The 24,796-nt window shown below is 37.2% G+C and overlaps 1 protein-coding gene across 1 annotated transcript; it reads right to left on the bottom strand.

The window, feature by feature from the left end:
• On the bottom strand, positions 1 to 23,469 carry LOC131167772 (L-galactono-1,4-lactone dehydrogenase, mitochondrial). Its single transcript, XM_058126655.1, has 6 exons — positions 22,664 to 23,469; positions 5,404 to 5,654; positions 4,129 to 4,314; positions 1,397 to 1,802; positions 805 to 945; positions 1 to 356 (listed from the first exon to the last, which is right to left on the bottom strand). Exons 1-6 carry the CDS (start codon positions 23,354 to 23,356, stop codon positions 201 to 203), a joined length of 1,833 nt encoding a protein of 610 aa, XP_057982638.1. The 5' UTR covers positions 23,357 to 23,469; the 3' UTR covers positions 1 to 200.
• Positions 23,470 to 24,796: the final 1,327 nt, after the last annotated feature.

The following is a 24,796-nucleotide window of genomic DNA, read 5'->3' as shown; positions in this document are numbered from 1 at the left end:
TGGTGTAATGATTTTTTATTATTCATACCAAGATTGATAATACATCCCGTGTCCTTGAATCTGGATAGTCTTCTCCAATATACAGTCAAAAATCTCATAACCCCCAATACAAACTTAACAGGACAACGGACAATAAATCAAATCTAATGAATACAGAAAGTACATAAAGAAATGGCTAGCCAATGAACAAGCCATGCTTCTTACACGGATTCAGATAAAGGGAACAACTTCTCTAGCTTGTTATTAGAAAGAATCTTGTTGGGGTCTAATTCCTTCCGCGCTTTAACATATGCATCCACCGGAAAACGCCTCTTTAGCCTCTCTTGAAGGGCTGCAAGTTCTTTGTCCTTGGGAACCTGTGCATATAAAGACGAGCAAAGGAATTTCAGTTCTCTGCAAGTCCTTCGTAGAACAAAACTATGCAGTACCCATCAAGAATAAAGCCCAACAGACCACCTTGAATGAGCTCAATACTAATTGTAGGGATTGATCCTTGCAGCACAACTAATGCATCATTCAAGTAACCATACAGAAGAAATGACTTCATTTCTGTATGTTTAGTGTCCATTTTAAATTGTAACATCTTAAATGAAATTAATTTAGTTTTGATGCTAGAGTCTGGGCCTTCTTGGAATTTGAAGAAATATAAAATGCACATAAATCTGGAGAAAAAAAGGTAATTTGTCTGTATGGTCTTATTGACTTATTTCGTTTTGTTTATGCTGGAATCAGTATTGCATCATGTATTGGTGATTTCAAGGTACAAGAATAGAAGGCCAAGGCAAAACACATCAAGATTAATACCTCGATCTTAGCCCAATGTTCATAAGCAGAATATTGATACCACAACTGAGACTGAGCTAAATGTCTATAGTGGAAAAATTCTTCCGTTATTTCTTTTCTCTGGCGAGCATCTGTCGTAGGGAGGTACATGATTATACCGACCTGCCACACGAATCAAAAGCAAGCCTGAGCACAAGAGAGCATAAAGCAAAATTTGCTGCAACTAGATAACTCATTAACCAAATCTCAATATGGAAATCATGAAGAATTCTTCTTTTTTTTTGGTAAGAAAAAGAAATTTAATAACACCGGAACCAAATCAATAACTCTTCTTTTTTTAAGGTTTAATTTTGGAAATCCTCAATTACCAAATCAAAACAACTAGGCACCTAAAAAAATTGTTCCAATCTAAAATGAATAAAAAAAATTGTAGTAAGAATCAACAAAATCATCAATCTCTGTCAAAATCAAACATTGAAACCTCAATATTTTTAATAAATACAAAAAAGTTGAAACTTTGGACTGACAATAGCAAGTACAAAATTATTTATGAATGCTACTTTAAGGGCCTGCCAGTAAAATAAACCCAGAATAAAGGGTTTGATGAAATTACCCAAGAGAATATGTCATCCTCTGCGGCGCTTGAGGCTGGACTCATGAGACTCCTGCTGCTAGCCGTCCATCGCTGCTCAATAGGAGCAGGAGCAGGTATCTCTTCCTTCTCTATGAGCTGCTTCAGCTCTTCCATGAATTCAAGGTCTTTCATGCTCAACCTTGCCAAGGTTCCAGCAGGAAAACAGGTCTCAGAAACCCACTGTTGTCCACCACAATCAAAGCCCAAAATTTCATCACTCCATCCCACTCTATATCCTTCTGACTTCCGCCAGAACTCAGCCTCAGCTTGGTTGATTTTTATGACAAGATCTTTATTGAGAGGATCAAGAGCAAGTAGTTTATCTCTTAGCTCAGTGAATGATAGCTCATTTATGTCTACTTCATTTTCATCTGGAGAGTTTGGTCTGCAAGTAACTAATTTAAAAAGTTGGCCACGCTAAAGTAAACAACAGGAGACAAATGACAAAAAAATGGAGACAGATGAATGCAATGATGCCAAGTCAACAAGAAACAGATATCAACCTTAAAAAAAGAAGGTATTGTTTGAGCATTTTAAAACATAGGAAGAAGTACGAACCTAGAATTTCTGGTCATTACTTAAACTAGAAAAATTACTATGAAGGCCATTAATATATAGATACACAACAATGAATTGTCTTTCTAGTATACCACTATTTTTGTCCATTTTTAAAGCTCCTGTAGGGGTAGCTGATACTACTGAGAGAAACCATGAGAGATTGTATTTGATCTAGTGTTGCCGAGAAGAAAGATCATTAATTGGGAGGTGGCGTGTAGGTCTAAAAACAATGGCAGGTTAAGTATATGTAATTGATGTCTAAAAACATTGACTTGATCAGTAAAGGTTTGTGACTTGTAAGGTTTACTTTGGAGGCAAATTCACTTTTCCACAAAGTAATTAAAAGTAAATTTCGCTGACAAGAAAATGAGCCAGACAGTAATGTAGGTATTAGATTTTCTTTTGAGTCCTTGGAGATGTATATCTCAACTTTACCCCAGTTTTATTTCTAGTACCAAATTTGTGGTGGGCAATGGGCTTCACTTCGTTTTTGGGAAGACCCATGAGGAGGTCGTGGGAGGGGATCAGCTCTTTTGTATCATTTCCTTGCATCGTCTTTCTTCATTATCGTGGGCTGTTTCTTCTTCTGTTTCTAATGATGAGTATTTTTCATGGATTTTCCATTTCCCTAGATCTTTGAATGATAGAGAGGTGGAGGAGCTATAGTTGTTGAGATTGTGGGAGGGTCGCTGTCCTTCCAATAGGATGTGAAGAAGTGGGTTTTGGATTCTTCTTGAGACTTTTCTTGCAAATTTTTCTTCTAATTTCTGATCCAGGAAAATGTCCCTTTCTCTCTATAAATAGTATTTGGAAGGCAAAAGTTCCCTCCAAAATAAATGTTTTTATTTGGTTGGTTGTTCTTAATAAAGTTCACAATAATAATCTGTTGCAAAGTGAAGGTATTATCTCTGTATGTCCTTTACTTTGGTAGTTCTGAATCTACCTCTCTTTTGTTTATGCAACTGTTCTTTCCCTTGGAGGATAGGGAACAAGCTTTTTGGTTTCGTTGAGGAACGCTGGATTTGTCCGGACATGCTTTTTTGGGGTTCAGGAGGAGTAAAGACAGGTCAGCCTTATGGATATGTGGTTGTATGCTGTGCTATGGGATACTTGGATGGAAAGGAACACTCGTATTTTTAAGGGGACAAAGACTTCTCAGTTTTTGGATTGGAAATATATGGCTTCTTTATGGGCTGTTGCTGCAGGTTGTTTCAAGGGAATGTGTTTATGGATGTTCAGCATGATTGGTCGGCTGTTCTGTATTAACTTTTTTTGTTTTTTTCCTTTTTAGATTTTTCTGTTTTTATTAAGAGGATATTCTTATTCCCCTGCATTGTACGTTCTTTCTCTGTTAATATAATTCCTCTTCTTGGATCATATATATAAAGTTACATATATAGATATAAACTCACATAAAAAAAAGGCCCAAAAAATATACTGCTATTTTTCAAAACTTTGTTATCATAGTGATGTAGGACAGCATCAAGGATCTGCTGCAAAGGGAGAATTTAGAAGAAATTGAGGAGAGAAGAGAAGGAGAAGAAGAAGAGGAAGTAAGAAGAAGAGGGAGGGAAGGAGGAGGAACACTTGGTGGGAAAAGAACACATGTTAATCTTAATTGAAATTCATCAATAACCACCTCTTACATGGTCTTCACACAATATTTATAAGAAAGCTTATATATAAGAAATTACACGTATACCCCTGAAGATAGATGAAAATACAAAAGAACCCCTAAAATACACAAATATTACAAACCAAGCCCAAATAAACTTAAGCCTAATTAATTATACTAAATCTATTGGAATGAAATCCAATAATTCCTCAATCCAATTTTTGTTATTCAGCCTCCAATGAGGAACCTCCACTGCGCAGCCTCTTGTCCTACATTACATAGTGTATTTGAACTGAAATTACAAATGATATTTTGGGAAAGAGATAGAGAGAATTCTTTCAGCTCACAGATGTTTTTATGCAGCTTGAACAGAACAGGGTGATCAATTCTCTATCTATGCATCATGGTTTCAACTAATTAACATTTTTCAGTTTTGGGTAGCTTGGGCTTTTGACTGCAACCCCCATAGCAGCAGACACCACAAGTAAATATAATTGTTAAATTAAACAGCTGGAAAAATATTAGAAAGCACATTTACCTATACTTCACAAGCAAGTCTTTGTAAAGGTCATGAACATGTTGTATAGCTTCATCCGCACTATATTTAGGCTTGAACTTTGGTCGACCTTTCCATTTAGAAACAGAATTGCACGTCACAATCACAACAGTATCAGTATACGGAATATGCAGGTACTTCACATGCTTATTCTCAGATAGCAATTTCCTGCACATGTGCAAGAGACATGAGTGTGCACTCACAATTCATCATTTAATTGAATATTGACAAACAAAAAAGGAGCGTATTACACCTTAGGCTCAAAAACACAGTATTTAGATTGTTAAGCAACCCTGATCTAACAACTGGTGTGTATGTGTGAAAATGTATGCAACTCACAAATGAATTGGCTCCAGTTATGGGATTGTCGAAGCAAAACCACCAAATCATGTTTCGCATATTATCCAAAAATAGTTCATGGAAAGCCTTAAAAAAATTCTACTTACGGTGTAATCAGAGAATCCTAAGTCATCAGATTAACCCAAACTTTCAAAATATTGGCCCATCAGGAGGGATTGTTAACTGATGAGACCTTGGCACTTACCCTCAACCAATGTTTTAAGAGGCTTTATCGAGGCTCGTTTCAAGATGAGCCATGACTTAAACATCTTGAGGCTCAATATAAATACCAAATTCCAAAAATGCTAATGCATCACATGCTGAGGCTTATACATCTATACAAGATGCATGCCTCTCATGCCTTTTTAACTAAGGTCTAAGCATGCTGGGTGTGCAAGTCTCCAGTTAAATCTAGCTAAAAAATTTTGAACTGCATGTTTATATGAAAGGTATGTAATAATATGAGTTGATTTCCAAAACTCATGAACCTCAAACTTTCCAACATAAGTGAGAGTTGCGTCTTAAATCTTGAAAAAAATTTGAACTTTGCAATGTTATAGCTATCTCTTGGCATGATTTACTTAATAAATTCAAATATTTTTTGAATGGCCAATTAGTAATTCACAATTTATTCACAAATTATATAAGATTTTTAAATATTTTATTCATAATTTTCTTATTTTAAAAATGTGTAATTTATTTACATACTTTATCTAACTATAATTCTCAAAGGCTTATGCCTCAATGCCTTAAGACTCATGCTTCACCTCTTAAATTAAGGGTTAGAACACATTCCGTTGCACCTTTGCCTTTTAAAACGTTACTCTCAAGTCTCAACAAACAAGCTACATCTACAGTTAATGAAGTGCGAATACTATTGAACACCCAAATATTTTCCACACGGAGAAATAAACATACTTGTGGTTTTTCTTGATCTCTTTCATGTTAGAGACAAAAGTGTGCTCCACAAGTTCTTGTCTCTCAACGCACTGGATGGTGACTTCAGCAACCACTCCAAGGCCCCCAAGGCCACAGCGAGCGAGATAAAATAGCTCTGGATCTTTATCTTTTGAAACCTCTATTGTTCCTTTGGCCGGAGTAACCAGCTTCATGCTAATAACCTGCTCATCAATGGGAGGCAACCTTGCACCAGTACCATGAGCACCAACCTAAAGAGACATGAATGCAGAAGATAGGTGAGATTTAAACCAGAAGAGAAATATTTTAATACCAAATCCCTACATATAACCTACACTTCTCAAGTGAATATTAAACCCGCCTTTTGCCTTTACTGTTTCTCTTTTTCCCTCCTTTTTATGATAACTAATATACTATCAAGGATAGACAGCCACACGAAATCATGGACCCACCAAATCCTAAAATTATAGAACACTACACAGGACATACCAAGTAATAATTACATATTATTATAATAAAATATATCATGTATCACAAATTTTAAATTTTTAATATTTATAACATAAAAGACACTATATTTAAGATACCTAATGTAAATGCATATGCACCTTCCCCTTTTTTTATTCTGCAAAATTCTCAATATATCAATCTTCTCATTATAAAATTTTGAAAATATTATTTTAACTTTGTTTAAGACCCAATTTTTTTTAATTCTCTTTCGTAATTATGATTTTTAATGCAAAAGAAATATTATACATTAAGAAAGACGAGAGAATTACAACCTAGAAAAGGACAAAAGATCCTACTAGCAAAATAAAATAAAAAATAGAAAAGGAAGTAAAAACAATGGCTTCTTTTGTCTGCTTTCATTTCTTTATAGTGAAGAATAAATTAGATTATGTCAACAATTTTCTTTATGTTGCCAGTTTCTATTTCTATTGCCGATTTTCAACTATTTTTGGAAAAACTAAAAATGTGATATTATGGTTTTCAGTTGTCTTGTCAACTTACTGTTAGAAGATTTAATATGAAAGATTAACTATAATGAATTAAATTTATACGTAATTTTTAATTAAAACTAAAAATGACCATGTTAACTTAAAATATAATTAGAATGCAAATATCTATAATATTTCAAAAGAGAACAATAATAAGTCAATTATAAAAATTTTTTACTAAGTTTCAATTTCCATACACAATATGATCATTCTTGTAGTATGAGTTTGAAATATAATAATTAAGCATTATATTTCTGTTTTTATTATATTATTTTTTCTTTCCATTTTTTATTATTTAAATCACATTTTTTTAATTGTTATTTGATTAGTGACAACAATGAGCACTTATTCGATCAAGTATTTAATTTGTATTAGTTTTATAAATATGAACCAAGTTGCTCTTCTCGGTTTTCAGTTTTTGTTTCTCATTTTTAGTTTTTTTTCAATTTTTTGTTTTCATGATTTTTTACGGTGACATCAAACCACCTCTAAAATCCCCAATTAAGAAACCCCCCTTTTAAGCGCTTCCCTTTGCAATTGATAAAGCTCTGTAATCTTGCTAATTCTCAATATCCTTTATTTGCTTTTCTTTTAGCACCATCCAATCGAGTTGCAATGAGTCATTTTATGCCTAAAGCATGTTAAAGAAGTACTATAGGAGCATTGAAGGTCAAAGAAGCGTTTCAAATAAATACTTCAAAATTTTCACACTTTTGAAGTGTCAAATACGTGTTTGGCGAGAGACGAACATGGCAGCTTTGTAGAAGTATAGGGGCTACATAGATAATATATCATGTGAAGATACCTTTTTTTTGGTTTATACAAGTATGTCACGTGCATTTATGTGATTGCAGGTGAAAGTATGTCACGTGCATTTACGTGATTGCAGATGAATAAGTTTGATTACAATATCTATATAATTTTTAATATATTTAAAAGTGAATAAGACGGTGTCTTAGCTCTAGTAACCTGCCAGTGATTGTTAATCGCCAGCCCAGGGATGGGTTCAGTATTTCGCGAGGAAGAAGGCAAGGAGATCTATTATCTCCTTTCTTGTTTACTCTGGCTGTGGATGTTCTTAGTAGGATGATTTCTTGAGCCCAGGACCCCTAGCAGCCTGCCTATGGGAAGGTAGGGGTGGAGGTGTCTCGCCTTTAGTTTGTGGATGATAGCATCTTTTTCCTTGAGAATAATACTGTGAAATTTAGCAAGGTTCTAACTTCACTTGGGATCTTTGAGAAAATTTTGGGGTTGAAGATTAATTTGTCCTAGAGTGGCATAGCAGGCATTAATTTGTGTAGTAGGGAGCTTGAGATTTTTAGATCTTAAGCAGGTTGTGAGTCCTTAGCTTGGCTTTTCTTATCTTGTTCATCCTTTAGGGGATAACCTTCATTGCATGTTTTCTAGGACCTGGTGATCGAGAGAGTGGGGGAAATAAATTAAAGGGGTGGAAGGGGGCTTGTCTTTTTCTAGGAGATAGAATCACTCTCATTAGTGCTTCACTAGCTAATATTTCTATTTATTTTCTATCCCTTTCCAAAATTCCCTCTAGGAAGTTGGAGAAGATTATGAGAGATTTCCTATGGTCAGGCCCTGGGGAGAATAAAAGGGACAATTCAGTTAGTTGGGATGTTGTTAAGAGGCCTAATTCAGAGGGTTGTTTGGGGCTCGGTAGTGGGGTTTCTAAAAACATATCCTTAATAGGAAGATAATTATGGCCGTTTCCCTTAGAATCTAATTCCCAATGGCACCAGGCAATGAAGAGTAAATACTGAATACATAAGCAAGTCTAGAATTCAAGAGGGAGTGGCAATGCCACACATGTGAGTCCTCAAAACTTTTTTTCCTAGGTTGCTGGCCTTTTCAATCCTCTCACACATTTCAAAGCAGGCATTGGAGATAAATTTCTTTCTGGAGGAAATTTGTGTTGGCTACTCTTTGTTGGAGCCATTGGTGCTAGGATTGTTTAGCCTTTCCTCTGTTCACAATGCACCAATTCCAGCTTTTTATTATTTTCCATTTTTTTATGAGTCTCAATAAAATAGATATTGGTGAGTTAACTAGTTCACTGGTTTTTCCGCATTCTTTCTTGCCAAATTCGTTGGGAGTACAAGGCTTTGGATTGGAGGAGCTTCAGGATCGTTCTCTTCAAAGTCTTTCTTTTCCAATCTCACAAAATCCACAAATCCCAGCCCTTTCCTCTTACACAAAGCTGAACGGAAGGCAAAGGTTCCTTTTAAAATCCAGCTTTCTTTTGGACTCCAATTCTCAACAAGATAAATACAAATGATATACCGCAGATAAGAAGGCCTTAGAAAGACCTAGTCCAGATATTTGCATGTTGTGCTATATGTCTAATGAGACAATTAGCCATATGCTCACTCATTGTACATGTAGAGGAACAATGTGTTTTCATACCCTGGCGAGGATTGGGCAACTCTGGCTACCATTTAGGATTTTTTGAAGGTGAAGTTTTGGGATTTTAGGACTCTGGTTTTTACAATTACCTGTCCACTTTGGCTCGAAAGGGATTTGCTAGAGTTTTTAAAGTTCAGAATGCCTCTCCAATATTGCTTTAGAAGAAAATTATTTTTCTTGCTTCTTTTGGGGCCTTTCGGAGGTCTTTCGCTGTCCGATATTCAAAGGGATTGCAAAGGCATCTTTGATGCAGTTTTTTAGATTTTTTTTTTTTCTCTTTTGCATATTTTTTCTTGGAAGATTTATTATCCTCATTCCACTGTAGTTATGCCTTCTCTTTAATAGATTTGTTTTATTATCTACAAAAAATAAATTTATATCACATTGTCAAATATTCAATGCTAATTATAAAAGTTTATATCTTATCAATACAACACAACACAAAATAAAGGCATGCAGTAAATCTTAAAAATATATGATGTGATAACACCTGAATACACTAATGTTAAGCTTGAAGGGGCCTTGGATTTGGATTTGTACTGGGTTTGAATAAGATATAATATAAAATTGTATGAAATTTGACCAAATCCTCCCAAATTCAAATCCAAGATCCAAAATTCATGCTCCCAAACACAACATAACTAAAATTATAATCATAGTTAAATATAGGGTGTGAAAAAAATACTAAGTTTAATATTTATATAAAAATATTTACATATATTGTGTGTGAAAAAATATTAATTTAATATTTATACAAAACATTATACATAATCTAATAAACATGTAGACATTTTATTCCATCTTTTTTTATTTTGTAAAAAATCTCATTACATTTTTGTAGCGAAAAGTGGACGAGGGTGGGCTAGGTCATCGCCCCAAAGCGACGCACCGTATCGGTGCCCGAGCACGGTATCAAATATGCAAGGGTTCCTGCATCATTCTGGATGTAGGCAGGTAAAGACGTTAGTTTAGGAAACTAGAATTAGATTAGTAACTTGGAATATAAGGACGCTTATGGGTAAAAGCATGGAAATTGTGGATACAATGATTAAAATAAGAATTAATATAATTTGCCTTCAAGAAACTAAGTGGATGGGAGAGAAAGCTAGAGAAATTGATAAATCAGGTTTTAAACCTTGGTACACTGGAAAATAAAAACATAAGAATGGAGTAGGCATTATTATAGACAAAAACTTAAAAAATAGCACTGTGGATGTAACTAAAGTAAGGAATAGAATTATAAAAATCAATATGGTATTAGGACAAGAGATAATAAATATCATTAGTGCTTATGCTCCTCAAGTCAGCTTAATAGAAAATCTTAAGAGATAATTTTGGGAAGATATGGATAGTATTATACAAGGCATACAAAGGATTGAGAAAATATTTATAGGAGGAGATTTGAATGGAAATGTTGGATGAGAAAATAAAAATTATGAGAGGATGCATAGAGGATATGGATATGGAGACAAAAATGAGTTTGGGGAGATGATCTGAGATTTCGCTATGTCTTATGATTTTAGTATAATGAATACTTGCTTTAAGAAGAAAGAATAACACTAACCTTTAAAAGTGGACAAAATAGAAGTCAAAAGATTTTTTTTTAACTAGGAGGGTAGATCGTTTATCACGCAAGGATTGTAAAGTTATTCTAGGTGAAAACCCAACCACACAGCATAGAGTCTTAGTGTTAGATATATGTATTAAAAAATGAAAGAAAAATGATAAAATAAACCAGTATAAGAGAACTAGATGGTGGAACCTAAAATGAGAAAATATAATAAAATTTAAAGATAAAATGATCAAAGATGGGGATTGGAGCATAGAGGATGGGATAGATACAAATACTCTTTGGAATAGATTAGCTAGCTCTATTAAAAAGATAGCAAAAGAGATTTTAGGTGAATCAAGAGGAAGATTCTCGAATAGCAAGGAGAGTTGGTGGTAAGATAAAGATGTACAAAAAATCATAAAGACAAAAAGAATTTAGTATAAAACGTGGCAAAAATGTAGAAACAGAGATAACTTTGAAAAATATAAGGAGGCAAGAAAATATGCAAAAAAGGCCGTTAGTGAAGGTAAATATAGATCATTTAATTGTATGATAGATTACGTACAAAAGAAGGAGAAAGAGATATATTTAAACTTGCTAAAGCTAGAGAAAGGAAGATTAAGGACTTAGGAAATGTAAAATGTATAAAAAGTGATGATGATATTGTCTTGGTTAAGGACGAAGACATTAAAGAAAGATGACGAAGTTACTTTAATAAGTTGTTTAATGAAAACCAAATAGAAAGCTTAAACTTAGAATTGTCAAATGAGGAAAAGACTAAAAAGTATTAGATTTATTCGTAAAATTAGAGTTAACGAAGTTAAATTTGCACTAAAAAAGATAAAAAATGAGAAAGCTATAGGACCAGATACCATCCCAATTGAAGTTTGGAAATGCTTAGGTGATAATGGAATTATATGGTTAACAAATTTATTTAATACAATTTTAAAAACTAAGAAAATGTTAGATGAATGGAGGAAAAGCACTTTAATACTTATATACAAAAATAAAGGAGATATTCAAAATTGTAATAACTATCGTGGAATTAAACTTATGAGTCATACGATGAAACTATGGAAAAGGGAAGTTGAACAAAGATTAAGGTTAGAAACAAAGGTCTCAGAAAATCAATTTATTTTTATGCCCGAGAGATCTACCAAAAAAGCTATTTATCTTTTAAGAAGATTAATGGAAAAGTTTAGGGAAAATAAGAGGGACTTGTATATAATATTTATTGACCTTGAGAAAGCATATGATAGGATACCTAGGGAAATTCTATGGTGGGTTTTAGAAAAAAAGGGTGTATGTAGTAGGTATACCGATGTCATTAAGGATATGTACGATGGAGTAATGACTAGTGTAAGGGCTATAGATGGAGAAACTAGAGAATTTCCAATCACCATAGGTGTATATCAAGGATCTACTTTGAGTCCTTATCTTTTTGCTTTAGTGATGGACCAATTGACTAAGAGTATTCAAAAGGAGGTTCCATGGTTTATATTGTTTGTAGATGATATTATATTAATTGACAAAACTAAGGACGGAGTAGAGCCTGAATTAGAATTATGGAGAGAAGCTTTGGAACCTAGAGGCTTTAGGATAAGTAGAAATAAGACAGAATATATGAAATATTATTTTAGTAATGATAAGAGGAATGTTGGAGACAAAGTTAAACTTGATGATGAAGAAATACATAGCACTTGTAGATTTCGATACTTTGGATCTATTATGCAAGCTGAAGGAGATATTGAAGATGATGTAATGCATAGAGTTAAAGTAGGTTGGGTAAAATGGAAAAGTACTTCAAGTGTGCTCTGTGATCGTAGAATACCCTTAAAATTGAAAGGGAAGTTTTATAGGACAGCTATAAGATCAGCTATGCTATATGGATCGGAATGTTAGGCGACGAAGAAACATAATATCCAATAAGTAAAAGTTGCCAAAATGAGAATGCTTAGATGAATGAGTGGTATAATATTGAAAGATAAATTAAGGAATGAAGATATTAGTGGTAAGTTAGGTGTAACTCCTGCAGAAGATAAAATAAGGAGGGACGACTCAGATGGTATGGACACTTGCAACGTAGGTCACATAGTGCACCTGTGAGGAAGAGTGACGTAGTTACTGTTGGGGCCAGTAAAAGGGGTAGGGATAGACCTAAAATAACTTAAGAGAATATAGTGAGTAAGGATTTAAAATCCTTGAATCTATCAAAAGAAATGGTTCATGATCGCATAAATTGGCGAAAAATGATTTATATAGCCAACCCCACCTCGTGGGACTAAGGCTTGGTTTTGTTGTTGTTGTTGTTGTTGTTGTTTAAACAAAGAAACACACACTCTTTCCTTGTCTTTTTATTAGTATAGATGACTGAATCATGTAAAAGAATCTTCCACTCCATTCCTTGAGCAATGCAATAAAACTACAATGCTTCAAACTCTTACTATTCAAGCTTAATGAAACTATAATTGGAGCATAAGAAAACGAAGACTTAGATGAGGAAAAAAACAGCATAATGTGTAACAATAAAACAAAAAATAGAGGAAAAATAAAGATTAACTTCATTTTTTTGATAGATGTCATTTACATACGACATGCAACAAATGCATGTGAATGATGCAAGCAACAAGCAAGCAAAATTATTTTGTAACCTATGTCATTCTATAGGACAACAATTAGACCAGCTATACTACATAGATCAGGCAACAAAGAAACAACATATCCAAAAAGTAAAAATTGTCGAAATGAGAATGTTGAAGTGAGAGAATGATTTAACTCTAAAAGTTAATTAAGGAACTGACATTCATCATAAGTTAAGCATAGTGTTAGGGTGTGACAATGTAATGGGGAAAATGGGGGAGTGAGATACTGCTATAATTGTATTCTTCAGGGATTTAGAATAAATATATGAATATCTGTGCTATCGCTTGTATGGTGATTCTCTTGTAGATGAATAATACAAATAGTTCTTTTCATTGTGGTGTTCTGTTGCCTTGGATTATGATGTCTCTGATTGTTATAGTCTTATTCGGTGTATAAGAATATATTGCTCATGTGAAATCCTATTGTTCCTTGTTTTCCTTGAATATTGAGACTCACCTGGTGCTCGTGCTTGCAGGCTTGAACGTGTGAGAGTTGGCTGACTTGTCGAGGGAGAGCTCTCAACGAGTGCCACACGGCCCTTACTTGAGTCCCATTTTGGGGGTCCGTGACAGTTGGTATCAGAGCACAGTGTGTGCGAGCACCATGCGTGGGATTAGGAGAAATAAGTCAGGAAGAGTGAAGCGCATTGAGGCGCTTGAGACAAAATTTGCAACCCTGGAGACAACGTACGGTGACCTCCAAGGGTTGGTGGCAACATTGATAAAAGAGAAAGGCGGGTCAACAGAGCTTGAGGCCGCCGAAGAAAACCCTAGAGAAAATCTCTATGGGGTATCAAAAGTCGTAGAGAGACTTGAGGAACTTGAAAAATTCATTCCAAGTGTGAAATCCCTGGAGAAACGGCCAAGAGAGCTTGAGGCCTTCCAGAAGAGTATCGAGCAGTTGGAAGCCTTTGAGAGTAGGCTACAACATATTGAGGGCATATTGCCATCTCTTTCGTCCCAACGGGGAGAGCCAATAGAGCTTGAGGCCTCCTTACGGGAGCTAACGGATAATCTTGATTTCCTTACAGAAGATGTTAAAGTGTCCATTACTACTTTGAAGGGAGATTTGAAGGAGATGGGCAATGTCCAAAGTGCGGTGGTCCAAGTCCAGAGGGATTTACAAGAGATCACTACGAAAGTGAATGCAGTGGCACAGTTAGCCCGATGGCCAGTTGCACATCCAAATGAGAGTTCTCGATGGAAGGTACCAGAACCTAAAAGTTTTGGGGGTACACGAGATGCAAAGGAGCTAGACAATTTCTTCTTTGATATGGAACACTACTTCACGTGCTCCCGAGTGGATTTAGAAGTGGACCGGGTCAATATGGCAACGGTATACCTGGTTGGGGATGCAAAATTGTGGTGGAGAACTAAATGGAATGATATTCAGCACAATAAATGTGTCATTAACACATGGGAGGGGTTGAAACAGGCGTTGAAGGCCCAATTCTATCCAGAAAATGTGGAGTATATTGCAAAGTGCAAAGTAATGGAATTGCAACAAACGGGCTCGTTAAGGAGTTATGTAAGGGAATACCAAGCCTTGATGTTGGACATTGTAGACATGACTAAATCGGATAAACTGATTCACTTTCTTCGGGGTTTGAAGACATGGCCAAGAAATGAAATACGTCAGCAAGGTGCTGGTGATCTCTCTTCTGCCCTCACTGCTGCTGAACGGTTGGATGATTTTTCGGATACTTCTGGGAAGCGAAATTTCCCTACATCCGCCAATAATGATTCCCGTCCCAACAAAGTGCATAAGCCCACAAATGGGGGAAGGGATAAGGAGACAAATAGTTCTTGGAAAGATAAAAGAGCGGCCATGAATAGGGAGTGGAGGGGCGGACGAACAGGGGGTGGAGAGCGTCGACCGATCTCTTGTTTTCTTTGCAGTGGACCACATCGGGTGGCGAAGTGCCCCGATCGTAAGGCTTTGAATGCTATGAAGGCCTTTCGAGGGGAAACCGAAACCTCGACAGCAATTCCAGAAGAACAACCGAATATGGTGGGAGCTTTGAGATTTTTGGGGGCATTAGAGCGTCAAGTAATTAACAACAAGTCTCAGGAGAAGGGACTAATGTATGTGGATCTACTTTTGAATGGGAAGAAAATCAGGGCCATGATTGATACAGGGGCCACCCATAATTTCATTGCTGATTCTGAAGCTCAACGGTTAGAATTGCAAGTAGATAAAGATGTGGGCAAGATAAAAGCAGTGAATTCTCCAGCATTAACCACGGTGGGGGTGGTACCTAAAGTGGCATGCCAAATGGGATCATGGTCTGGAACAGTTGATTTCACTGTGGCACCCCTTGACGACTTTGATGTGGTATTGGGGATGGATTTTCTTAAAGTGACACGCTCAATGCCGATCCCAGCTGCGGATTGTCTTGTGATAATGGGAAGTGCACCTTGTGCGGTCCCCGCAGTCTACAACAGTTTCAATGAGAGGAAGTTGCTTTCAGCCCTCCAATTCAAAAAGGGAGTAAAAAGGGGAGAATCTTCTTTCGTGGTTCTACCAATAGTCTCAGAAGATGCAGTAGTAGGGAAATATCCACTTGAGATTAAGGAAGTTTTAGAAGAGTTCAAGGAGGTGATTCCAGAACAGCTACCCAGGGTTTTACCACCTCGACGACAGATTGACCACGAAATTGAACTTTTGCCAGGAGTAAAGCCGCCAGCACGTGCCCCTTATCGAATGGCGCTGCCTGAGTTAGCTGAACTTAGAAGGCAACTGAATGATCTTATTGCAGCAGGGTTCATCCGGCCTTCAAAAGCACCTTTTGGGGCCCCAGTGTTATTTCAGAAGAAACAAGATGGTAGTTTGCGCTTGTGTATAGATTATCGGGCTCTTAATAAGGTGACCGTGCGCAACAAGTATCCTATTCCACTGATTGCTGATATTTTTGACCAATTAAGTACAGCTAGATATTTCACGAAACTGGACTTGAGGTCGGGATATCATCAAGTGCGCATTGTTGAGGGAGATGAACCGAAGACCACTTGTGTCACACGGTATGGAGCATTTGAATTCCTTGTCATACCTTTTGGGCTAACAAATGCACCCGCTACCTTTTGTTCTCTAATGAATCAGGTTTTTCGGGACTACCTTGATCAGTTTGTGGTTGTTTACCTTGATGACATACTGGTTTTCAGCGCATCCTTAAAAGAACATAAAGATCATCTTCGAAAGGTTTTTCAAAAACTCAAAGAAAATCAGTTATATGTAAAAGGGGAGAAGTGCGCTTTCGCTCAAAAGCGTATTAAATTCTTGGGGCATATCATTGAGGAGGGCCAGATTCGGATGGATTCAGCTAAAGTAAAAACTATCAAGGAGTGGTGAGCACCTACATCCGTTAGAGAACTGCGATCTTTCTTGGGTCTAGCCAACTACTACCGAAAGTTTATAGAGGGGTACTCTAGAAGAGTTGTATTGTTAACGAATTTATTGAGGAAGGGGGTACCATGGGGGTGGTCAGAAGAGTGCCAATCAGCATTTGTTGAATTAAAGGAAAAGATTGTAGGAGATCCTGTGCTAATCTTTCCTGATGTGACAAAACCGTTTGAAGTGCAAGTGGATGCCTCAGACTTTGCATTAGGGGGAATTCTCTTGCAGGAAGGGCATCCAGTTGCTTTTGAAAGTAGAAAATTGTCAGGTGCCGAACGGAACTATACAGCACAAGAAAAGGAGCTTCTCGCAGCGGTACACTGTCTTCGGGTGTGGAGGCACTATCTCTTGGGGTCCAAATTTGTGATAAAAACCGATAATGTAGCAGTTACTCATTTTTTGTCACAACCTGGACTAACGTCAAAACAAGCCCATTGGCAGGAGAAGCTAGCTGAATTTGATTTTGCTTTTGAATATAAAGTGGGGAAGACGAATGAAGTGGCCGACGCTTTAAGTAGAAAAACTGAATTGGCAGCATTGAAAATCATCAGTCATCTATCAACTAGTAGGGTGGCGCTACCTTTGAAGAATCTTATCAAGGAACATTTAAGTACAGACCAGCAGGCGCAGTCACTAAGCAAACTAATAGACGAAGGGAAGACACGACAATTCTGGGTAGAAGATGGACTGATAATGACTAAAGGTAGGAGAGTCTATGTGCCTAAAGCTGGAAACTTGAGGAAAACCTTACTGAAAGAGTGTCATGATACGTTGTGGGCTGGTCATCCGGGATGGCGAAGAACTCATGCTTTGATTACACAGGGATACTATTGGCCAAATATGCAAGATGATGTGATGAGTTATACTAAAACGTGCTTGATCTGTCAACAAGACAAGGTAGAAAGAAAGAAGACCTCAGGTTTATTGGAGCCATTGCTAGTTCCTTCTAGGCCATGGGAGAGTGTCTCTTTGGATTTCATTTCCTCGTTGCCAAAAGTAGAGGAGTTTGACACAATTTTGGTGGTGATTGACCGGTTCTCAAAGTATGCAACTTTCGTACCAGTCTCGAAGCCGTGTTCAGCAAAGAAGACAGCTCAGTTATTCTTCAAGCATGTGGTGAAATATTGGGGTGTTCCAGAAAGGTTAATTAGTGATAGGGATGTTAGATTCACGGGGGGATTTTGGGGTGAACTCTTTCGCTTGATGGGTTCAAACCTTAATCTTTCCACGAGCTATCACCCACAGACAGATGGTCAAACTAAACGTTTTAATGGGATGCTGGAAGAATACTTGCGACATTTTGTTCACTCCAATCAGAAGAATTGGGTTACTTTACTAGACACGGCACAATTTTGTTTTAACTCTATGAAATCTTCTGCAACTAATAAAAGCCCTTTTGAGATTGTGACAGGTCAACAACCGACTCTTCCACACACTCTGGATGGTCCATACAAAGGAAATTGCCCAAAAGCCTACCAATTCACGAAAAATTGGTTGCAAAACATCGAAGTCACTCGAGCTCAGTTAGAAAAAGCATCCAAGCGCATGAAGAAATGGGCTGACAAAGGGAGACGACCACAACAATTTGAAGCTGGAGATCTGGTTCTTGTAAAAGTACCGCCGGAGACATTTCGCTTTCTTCGTGGCAAGGATAAAAGGCTGTTACGTCGTTACGAAGGTCCAATCAGAGTAATCAAAAAGGTGGGACATGCATCTTATCAGCTTGAGCAACCCGAGTGGATGAAAAGCCACAGACGTCCAGTTCATCCCGTGTTTCATGTAAGCAATTTAAAGCCATTCCACACAGATGAAGCAGATCCGCACCGACAAAAATTAAGGAGATCAACAATTTCCAGAAGGCATCCTGTCACCAAAGAAGTCCAGGAGATCATTGCAGACAGAGTCGTCAATCTAGAAGGTCGTCAACAACAACAATTTCTGGTTCAGTGGTTAGGACTGGGGGAAGAAGAGAATAGTTGGGAAACAGCAGACAACCTTCAGCATGCTATACAGAAGATTGAAGATTTCAGAAATTCGTAGTCAACGACATCTACATCGACATCAGAAGAGTGAGAAGGCTGTCTACAACACATCGACGAGGACGTCGATAAATTGAGTGGGGGAGGATGTTAGGTTGTGACAATGTAATGGGGAAAATGGGGGAGTGAGATACTGCTATAATTGTATTCTTCAGGGATTTAGAATGAATATATGAATATCTGTGCTATCGCTTGTATGGTGATTCTCTTGTAGATGAATAATCCAAGTAGTTCTTTTCATTGTGGTGTTCTGTTGCCTTGGATTATGATGTCTCTGATTGTTATAGTCTTATTCGGTGTATAAGAATATATTACTCATGTGAAATCCTATTGTTCCTTGTTTTCCTTGAATATTGAGACTCACCTGGTGCTCGTGCTTGCAGGCTTGAACGTGTGAGAGTTGGCTGACTTGTCGAGGGAGAGCTCTCAACGAGTGCCACACGGCCCTTACTTGAGTCCCATTTTGGGGGTCCGTGACACATAGCATTTGAATATAATGAAATGGCTGTTAAAATGGCTCGGGGCACATGAAGTAGGTTAAATAACGCACCAATGAGGTAAGCCAAATTATTTTCTTTGTTCTCCAAGCATTGTAAGCATAAAAATCTAAATGACTCTCTCTCTCTCAAATAACCTTTAGTTCCTTTCCAAAAAATACCCATGCAAGACCACTAAAAAATTAGGAGGGAACCAAGGAAATAGAGAAATGAAATAGAATGGCACTGTTTAGGCTCAAAAGAGAAGGGTGCAGACCTCCACTACCATGGAGCCCAACTCACCATGTATTCGCCTCGAAGCATAATGCCTAAAATTTTCCTTCTTCACATGGAAGATGGCTAAGAATGTGGTGAAAGAAAAGAAGAGTTCAAAATGTGCTGAAAAATTTAGAATCTTCAATTAACTATTGAGGGAAAGGATGGAAGGATAGGTAAAGGGAGAGAGATTTTTAAAATCTGAGGTTAATGATTCGGAATCTTAGAGGGAGGATTTTGACATTGTTGAAGCAAGGGTATGATTGGCCACACATGCATGAGGAAGTGGTTGAGCATATCTGAACTTGGTCTCACTTGACAGCTGGCAAGATAAAGCAAAAGAAGATGGCAAGGCTACTAGAGCCCCTTCCACAGCCAATGAGATCATGGGAGAGTGTCTCCCTCGACTTCATACGTCATAACTAACCTTCCCACTTCCAAGAGTCGATGACATATGAACAGACTTGTTTTCAAAGTAAAAAACTATCAGCACCAAGCTATTGCTTGGCAGAGAAGACTGCACAATTGTTTTTCAAGAGCATTGTGAAGTATTGGGATATTCACTACCATATCATTGATGACCAGGACTCCAGATTCATTGGAAACTTCTAGTCAAAATTTTATGAATTCTCATCTTAAGACTAGACACCTCCTCAAGCTATAACCCACGGACCAAAAGCTAGAAGAAGATTCAACTGACCATTAAAGGAATGATCACGCCATTTCGTCACTGCCTAACAGAATAATTGAGTGCAAGTACACGATAGGGCTTCATTGTTTTTTTTCAATAACCAAAAGAGTGCCACTATCAACAAGAGTTAACTTGTCACCGATGTTACCTCACACACCAGATTAGCTTCAGAAGAAAGAGTCCTAGAGTCAACATCGTCGCCAGAGAAATGTGGCAACTTCCCAAGCCAACGTAGAGAAAGCCACCAAGAAATCAAAGAAGAAGTCTTGCACTTTAACATAGGAGACTTGGTGTTCATCAAGCTCCACTCAAAACACATTAGGTTAACACAGGATTAGCTGTATTCATAACAGTTTAGGTTAAATTGGTGTTAAGATAGGAGACTACTTCACAAATATGAACCAGTCCCCATCTTAGGCAGTCGAGAAGGACTCTTACATGCTTGATCCTTTGACTTAGATGAAAATGCACCCAGGCTTTCAAATCGATTAGTTAAGCCATTCACAAATTCTAAGGGACTCGCAATTAGTCAACCAAAGCACCAATAAAGACCAACAAATCTAACAAAAGAGAAGTTGAAGAGATCCTTGCAGGCAGTGAGTTTAAATCATCAAAGAATAAACAGCAAGAGTTCTCAGTCAAGTGGAAGGGCCCCAAGGATGAAATGGGTGTAAGACATGCATCCATTTGTAGAAAAGGTTCAGCAATACTTAGCATTAAAATTCACAAGGATGTCAAAATCACATAAATGGAGTGAATGTCATGAGGCAAGCTTGTTCAAAGCCTCATCTTGCCTATGGCTGTAATCTTGTGCCCATTCAATAAATAACCATCATGTAAATCGTAGTATAGGACTTGTGTCTTGAGAGTTAAGTAGCACACTAGTAAATAAGTGGAGTATGACTCCTCGGTTATAGTAATGTTTCCTAATGCTAAAGTGAGAATAGCACAAAAAGCTTTCTTCATAAACATTATAAAATTCACTAGCAATTATAACTGTGTTTAGCCTACTTTCCTGTCCTTGCTAAACATCTATAGCCTGTGGAGGGGTAATGATATGATTGATGTGCTTTTCCATTCACCATATGATTCTCTTACTTATTTTTTATGCTTGTGATTGTGTTGATGTAGTGTATCTGTGATTAGTTTGTGTGCCAAAACTAGTGCTGCAGATCCCTCACGTAGTGTAAGTGTTTGACCAATGACACCAGCTGAACAAACTTTCCCTTTTTCATCAAAGTTCTCTAGGACCTTTTGCTTCACCATTGGCATTTTCTTTCCTGTTTTGATTTTTCTCTAAAGATAAAAATAGGTCGCAACTTCCTTTTTTCAATATATATATATACTTTTCCTCAAGTAAAGTGGACCTAAGGTCCAGAGTCCACAATATTGCTGCGAGTCTGTGACACTTTGCACATGCATGTGTGGGGAAAACTTTTAAAAAAAAATATTTTGTACTTGTAGGTAGGGGAGGCATGGAAAGGAGAAAGGCATGAATTGAATTAATTTACTCTAAGACACAAAGATTCTACCCTGCAGTTACTTGGACGACGAGTATCAACTGAAAATCATATGATAAAATTCAAGAACAAATGTACAATATATCACCTTTTTTAAAGAAAAAGAAGAAATTTCATTGATAGATTAAGAATTTATATAAAGGAGAATAAGACATCTCCATACAAAAATTTGGGACAAAAAATAAGTATACATCACTTAGATGAAGCTAAACTTCTAAATGAAGTTCCTACGAGAACAACAATTAGCTGTCCATCCAACAAACTTACAAATAATAATAAATCTTGAAAAGAATAAAAAAAAAAATAGATCAGAGTTTTAGACAACAAAAAATACCAATTTATCTAGATAAGCATAGAATAGCCAATACACATACTTCATTCACTATCGCAGTCCAATATGCTTAAGGAAAAATCGTTGTATTTCTGATAACAGAGTGATAACTTCAAATTAGCTCAATATTCTGAGAGCTTTGGTGTACCCTTAATTCCTCCAAGCATTCTAAGTAATGAGCAAAGACTCAAACCCCACCAATAACATCGATTGCTCATCCACTTATCAATGAGACCTGAAGTTTAAGCAAAACTAGTTATCAAATTGGAAAGGACCAACTATAGGTTAGCTTCATACATCAATCAAACAATGCAGTGTTAACATATGCTTCAAAGGATTGAAGAAATTTATGCCCAACAGCCCCCAAATCCTAAACTACAGATAAAAGCTTTTAGAACTTGTGTAGAATTACATTCTATCAAAAACACAAGAATTCTCCCTAAAGACTTCCAGTTCCTACTACCGCACCACTGCACTAAGGTTAAGTTTTGTTTGCAAAAAGCCTATTCATAAGAATACAATAGTTACAATAGAAAATTTTGATAGTTTATATAAAATAATATGTAATTACCCTAAAGCAAGTGACAACCTCACACTTACTATGAATCCATAATAGAGAATAGACAAGGAATAACTAAAATCAATTTTCACAATGGGAATTTCTAATTTCTTTTCTATTCATGTTGGGATGATATAACAACGAATTAACAAGAAATATCTATAATATCTACTCCCAAATTTCTAATCCCATTCCATCTTATTCAAAAAATTATCCCGCAACCTACGTTTCCAATCAGTAGGAATCCACATGAGTGTTTTTTCACATTCAAAATCACCCACTGCATTGCCACATAAAGTCTAAAAATGAATTATAGGAAGTCAATGAAGCCTTAGGCAACCAGAGCCCAGAGGGAGAAAACGACCTGAAGGATCCCACCAATTTGCTGTTCCCGAATCGATGCGAAGTTCTGCAAAGTTAGTCCATAATCCTTAATCCCATCAGCCAACTGCTGAACCCGAATGCCCGCCTGGACCCGCACCGTCTTCTTCTCCTCGTCGACCTCCAAGACCCTATCCATCAACGCCAAGTTCACCATTCCGGCCCGCGAGAGGCCAATCCCATTGGGCGACAACCCGGACCCGACCGGACGGATCTTCTGCTTCTTTTCATGAGCATCCCTGACGATGGTCTCCAATTGATCAAGATTCTCGGGTTGCAAGAAGACCCGGGTCTGAACCTCGTGAGTTCCGCTCCAATTGGTGACTGTGTGGAGGTCGTCGGGCAAGGGAGCGTAGCGGAAGAGCTGGGCTTTCTTGTGCTTGGCGGAGTCGGAGAAGGGGAAGGAGTAGTAGGTGGCGACGCCGCAGCCGACGAGGAGGGCGAAGTAGCCCAAGTACTTGCGGAACTCGGCATCGGAGGATGATGAAGAAGAGGACGGCGCGCGCGAGGAGAAAGAACGAACAGAGTTAGGGTTGGCGTCCTGGGTGGCAGCGATGGTGGTGGTGGTGGTGGTGGTGGTTAATGCTTTGAAAATTGGAGAAATGGAGTGGTGGTGGCGGTGGTGATGGTGGTGGAGGGACCGGAGCGATCGCCTGAGAATCAGGGCTCTGAGCATTGCTTCGGTTTTTGATGGCCGCGTGGGGTGGAGAGTGAACTCAGTGTTAGTGCTGACTGCTATAGCCAGTCCATTGTCCACGGAAACTCTCTCCCTCTCCTCTCTCTCTCTCTCTCTAGGGGTCTCGCAAGGGGTTCATGGGTAGCGGATTATAAACGGGTCGGGTCTGATCGGGTCGGGACTGATCGGGTCGGGTCGGAATTAATTATGAGTTTGGATTTGAATTTTGTGTATTGACGGGCATTAATACATTTAAATTCCTCATTTGAAATGAATGGATTATAAATGAGTACTTATTAATTATTTATTTAAAAATATAATTTATTTGTTTTAAATCTTTTTAAATATCTCAGCAAAATTAACTTAATTTTTTAAAAAAAATAGCACTTTTCATTTTATTTATTAATATCTTAATAAAAAACATAAAATTTAAAAAACAACACCTATGTAAATTAGTAAATATAACTTATCACCTATGTTCCAAATCATTTTCGCCTCTTCAATTTTTCAACAAATTTAATTATATAACTTATAACGTCTTTATTCTTTAAATACATACATTTAATTCTTATATTATACATAATATATGCATCAAATATAAAATCTCACAATCAAAACATAATCTTTAAAACTCTAACATGAATATTTAAACGACCTGCTAATACAATAAAATCTTTTTCCCTAATTTTAAATTGTTTTCCCGAAACTACCCTTATTGATACCAAGGGTTTACAAAAACATGCTACCCAAAAATACTCACTCTAAAAAAAAAAAACAGTACAATAGCCCCTCCACCTGCGAGTCTGCTCCACTCGCCTAACTGGTTCACATAAAAAATAATTCAACACTGGGATGAGTCAACGCTTAGTAAGACGAAACATGTTATTACTAGTGTGTGGCTATTTATGCTGCGGAATTCGTCGACGAGCCACGTCACTTCGTTGACGAGTCCTGTAGAAAGTTCGTCGACGAACCTGTACCCTCGTTGACGAATTTCAAACTTCCTAATAATCCTCTCTCAATATCTTCTCGTCAACGAGGTCCTAAAGAACCCTCGTCGACGAAACCCCTGTGTTCATCAACGAGGCCTGGAAAAATTTCTTGAGTTATTACATCCCAAAGTGCAACGTCGTTGACGAACGAAGCCGGCTGCCTCCTTCTGTTACTGTTCCCATTTACCCTTTTCTTTATTATTTAAATACTATTATTCTTCGAGTAGTTACATTCTTCCCTCCTTATAAAATTTTGTCCTCGAAATTTACTTATCCATATGATTCCTCCATATTTGAAGGCAAAACGGTCTACTTATTTTATTACCTGCCCTCACTTAGGGCGGAGGAATACCGTGGTTACATGGGTAGTTATGGAGATTACAATTATAAAAATAAAATTCTCCCAAAACCAAAACACTACCTATCCTATACTCCATATTACAATTAC

Source organism: Malania oleifera, chromosome 11 (genome assembly GCF_029873635.1).
Source record: "Malania oleifera isolate guangnan ecotype guangnan chromosome 11, ASM2987363v1, whole genome shotgun sequence".
NCBI classification, from domain to species: Eukaryota; Viridiplantae; Streptophyta; class Magnoliopsida; order Santalales; family Ximeniaceae; genus Malania; species Malania oleifera.
Note: the sequence above shows the minus strand (reverse complement) of the source record. Positions and strands in the feature narration are given on the sequence as shown.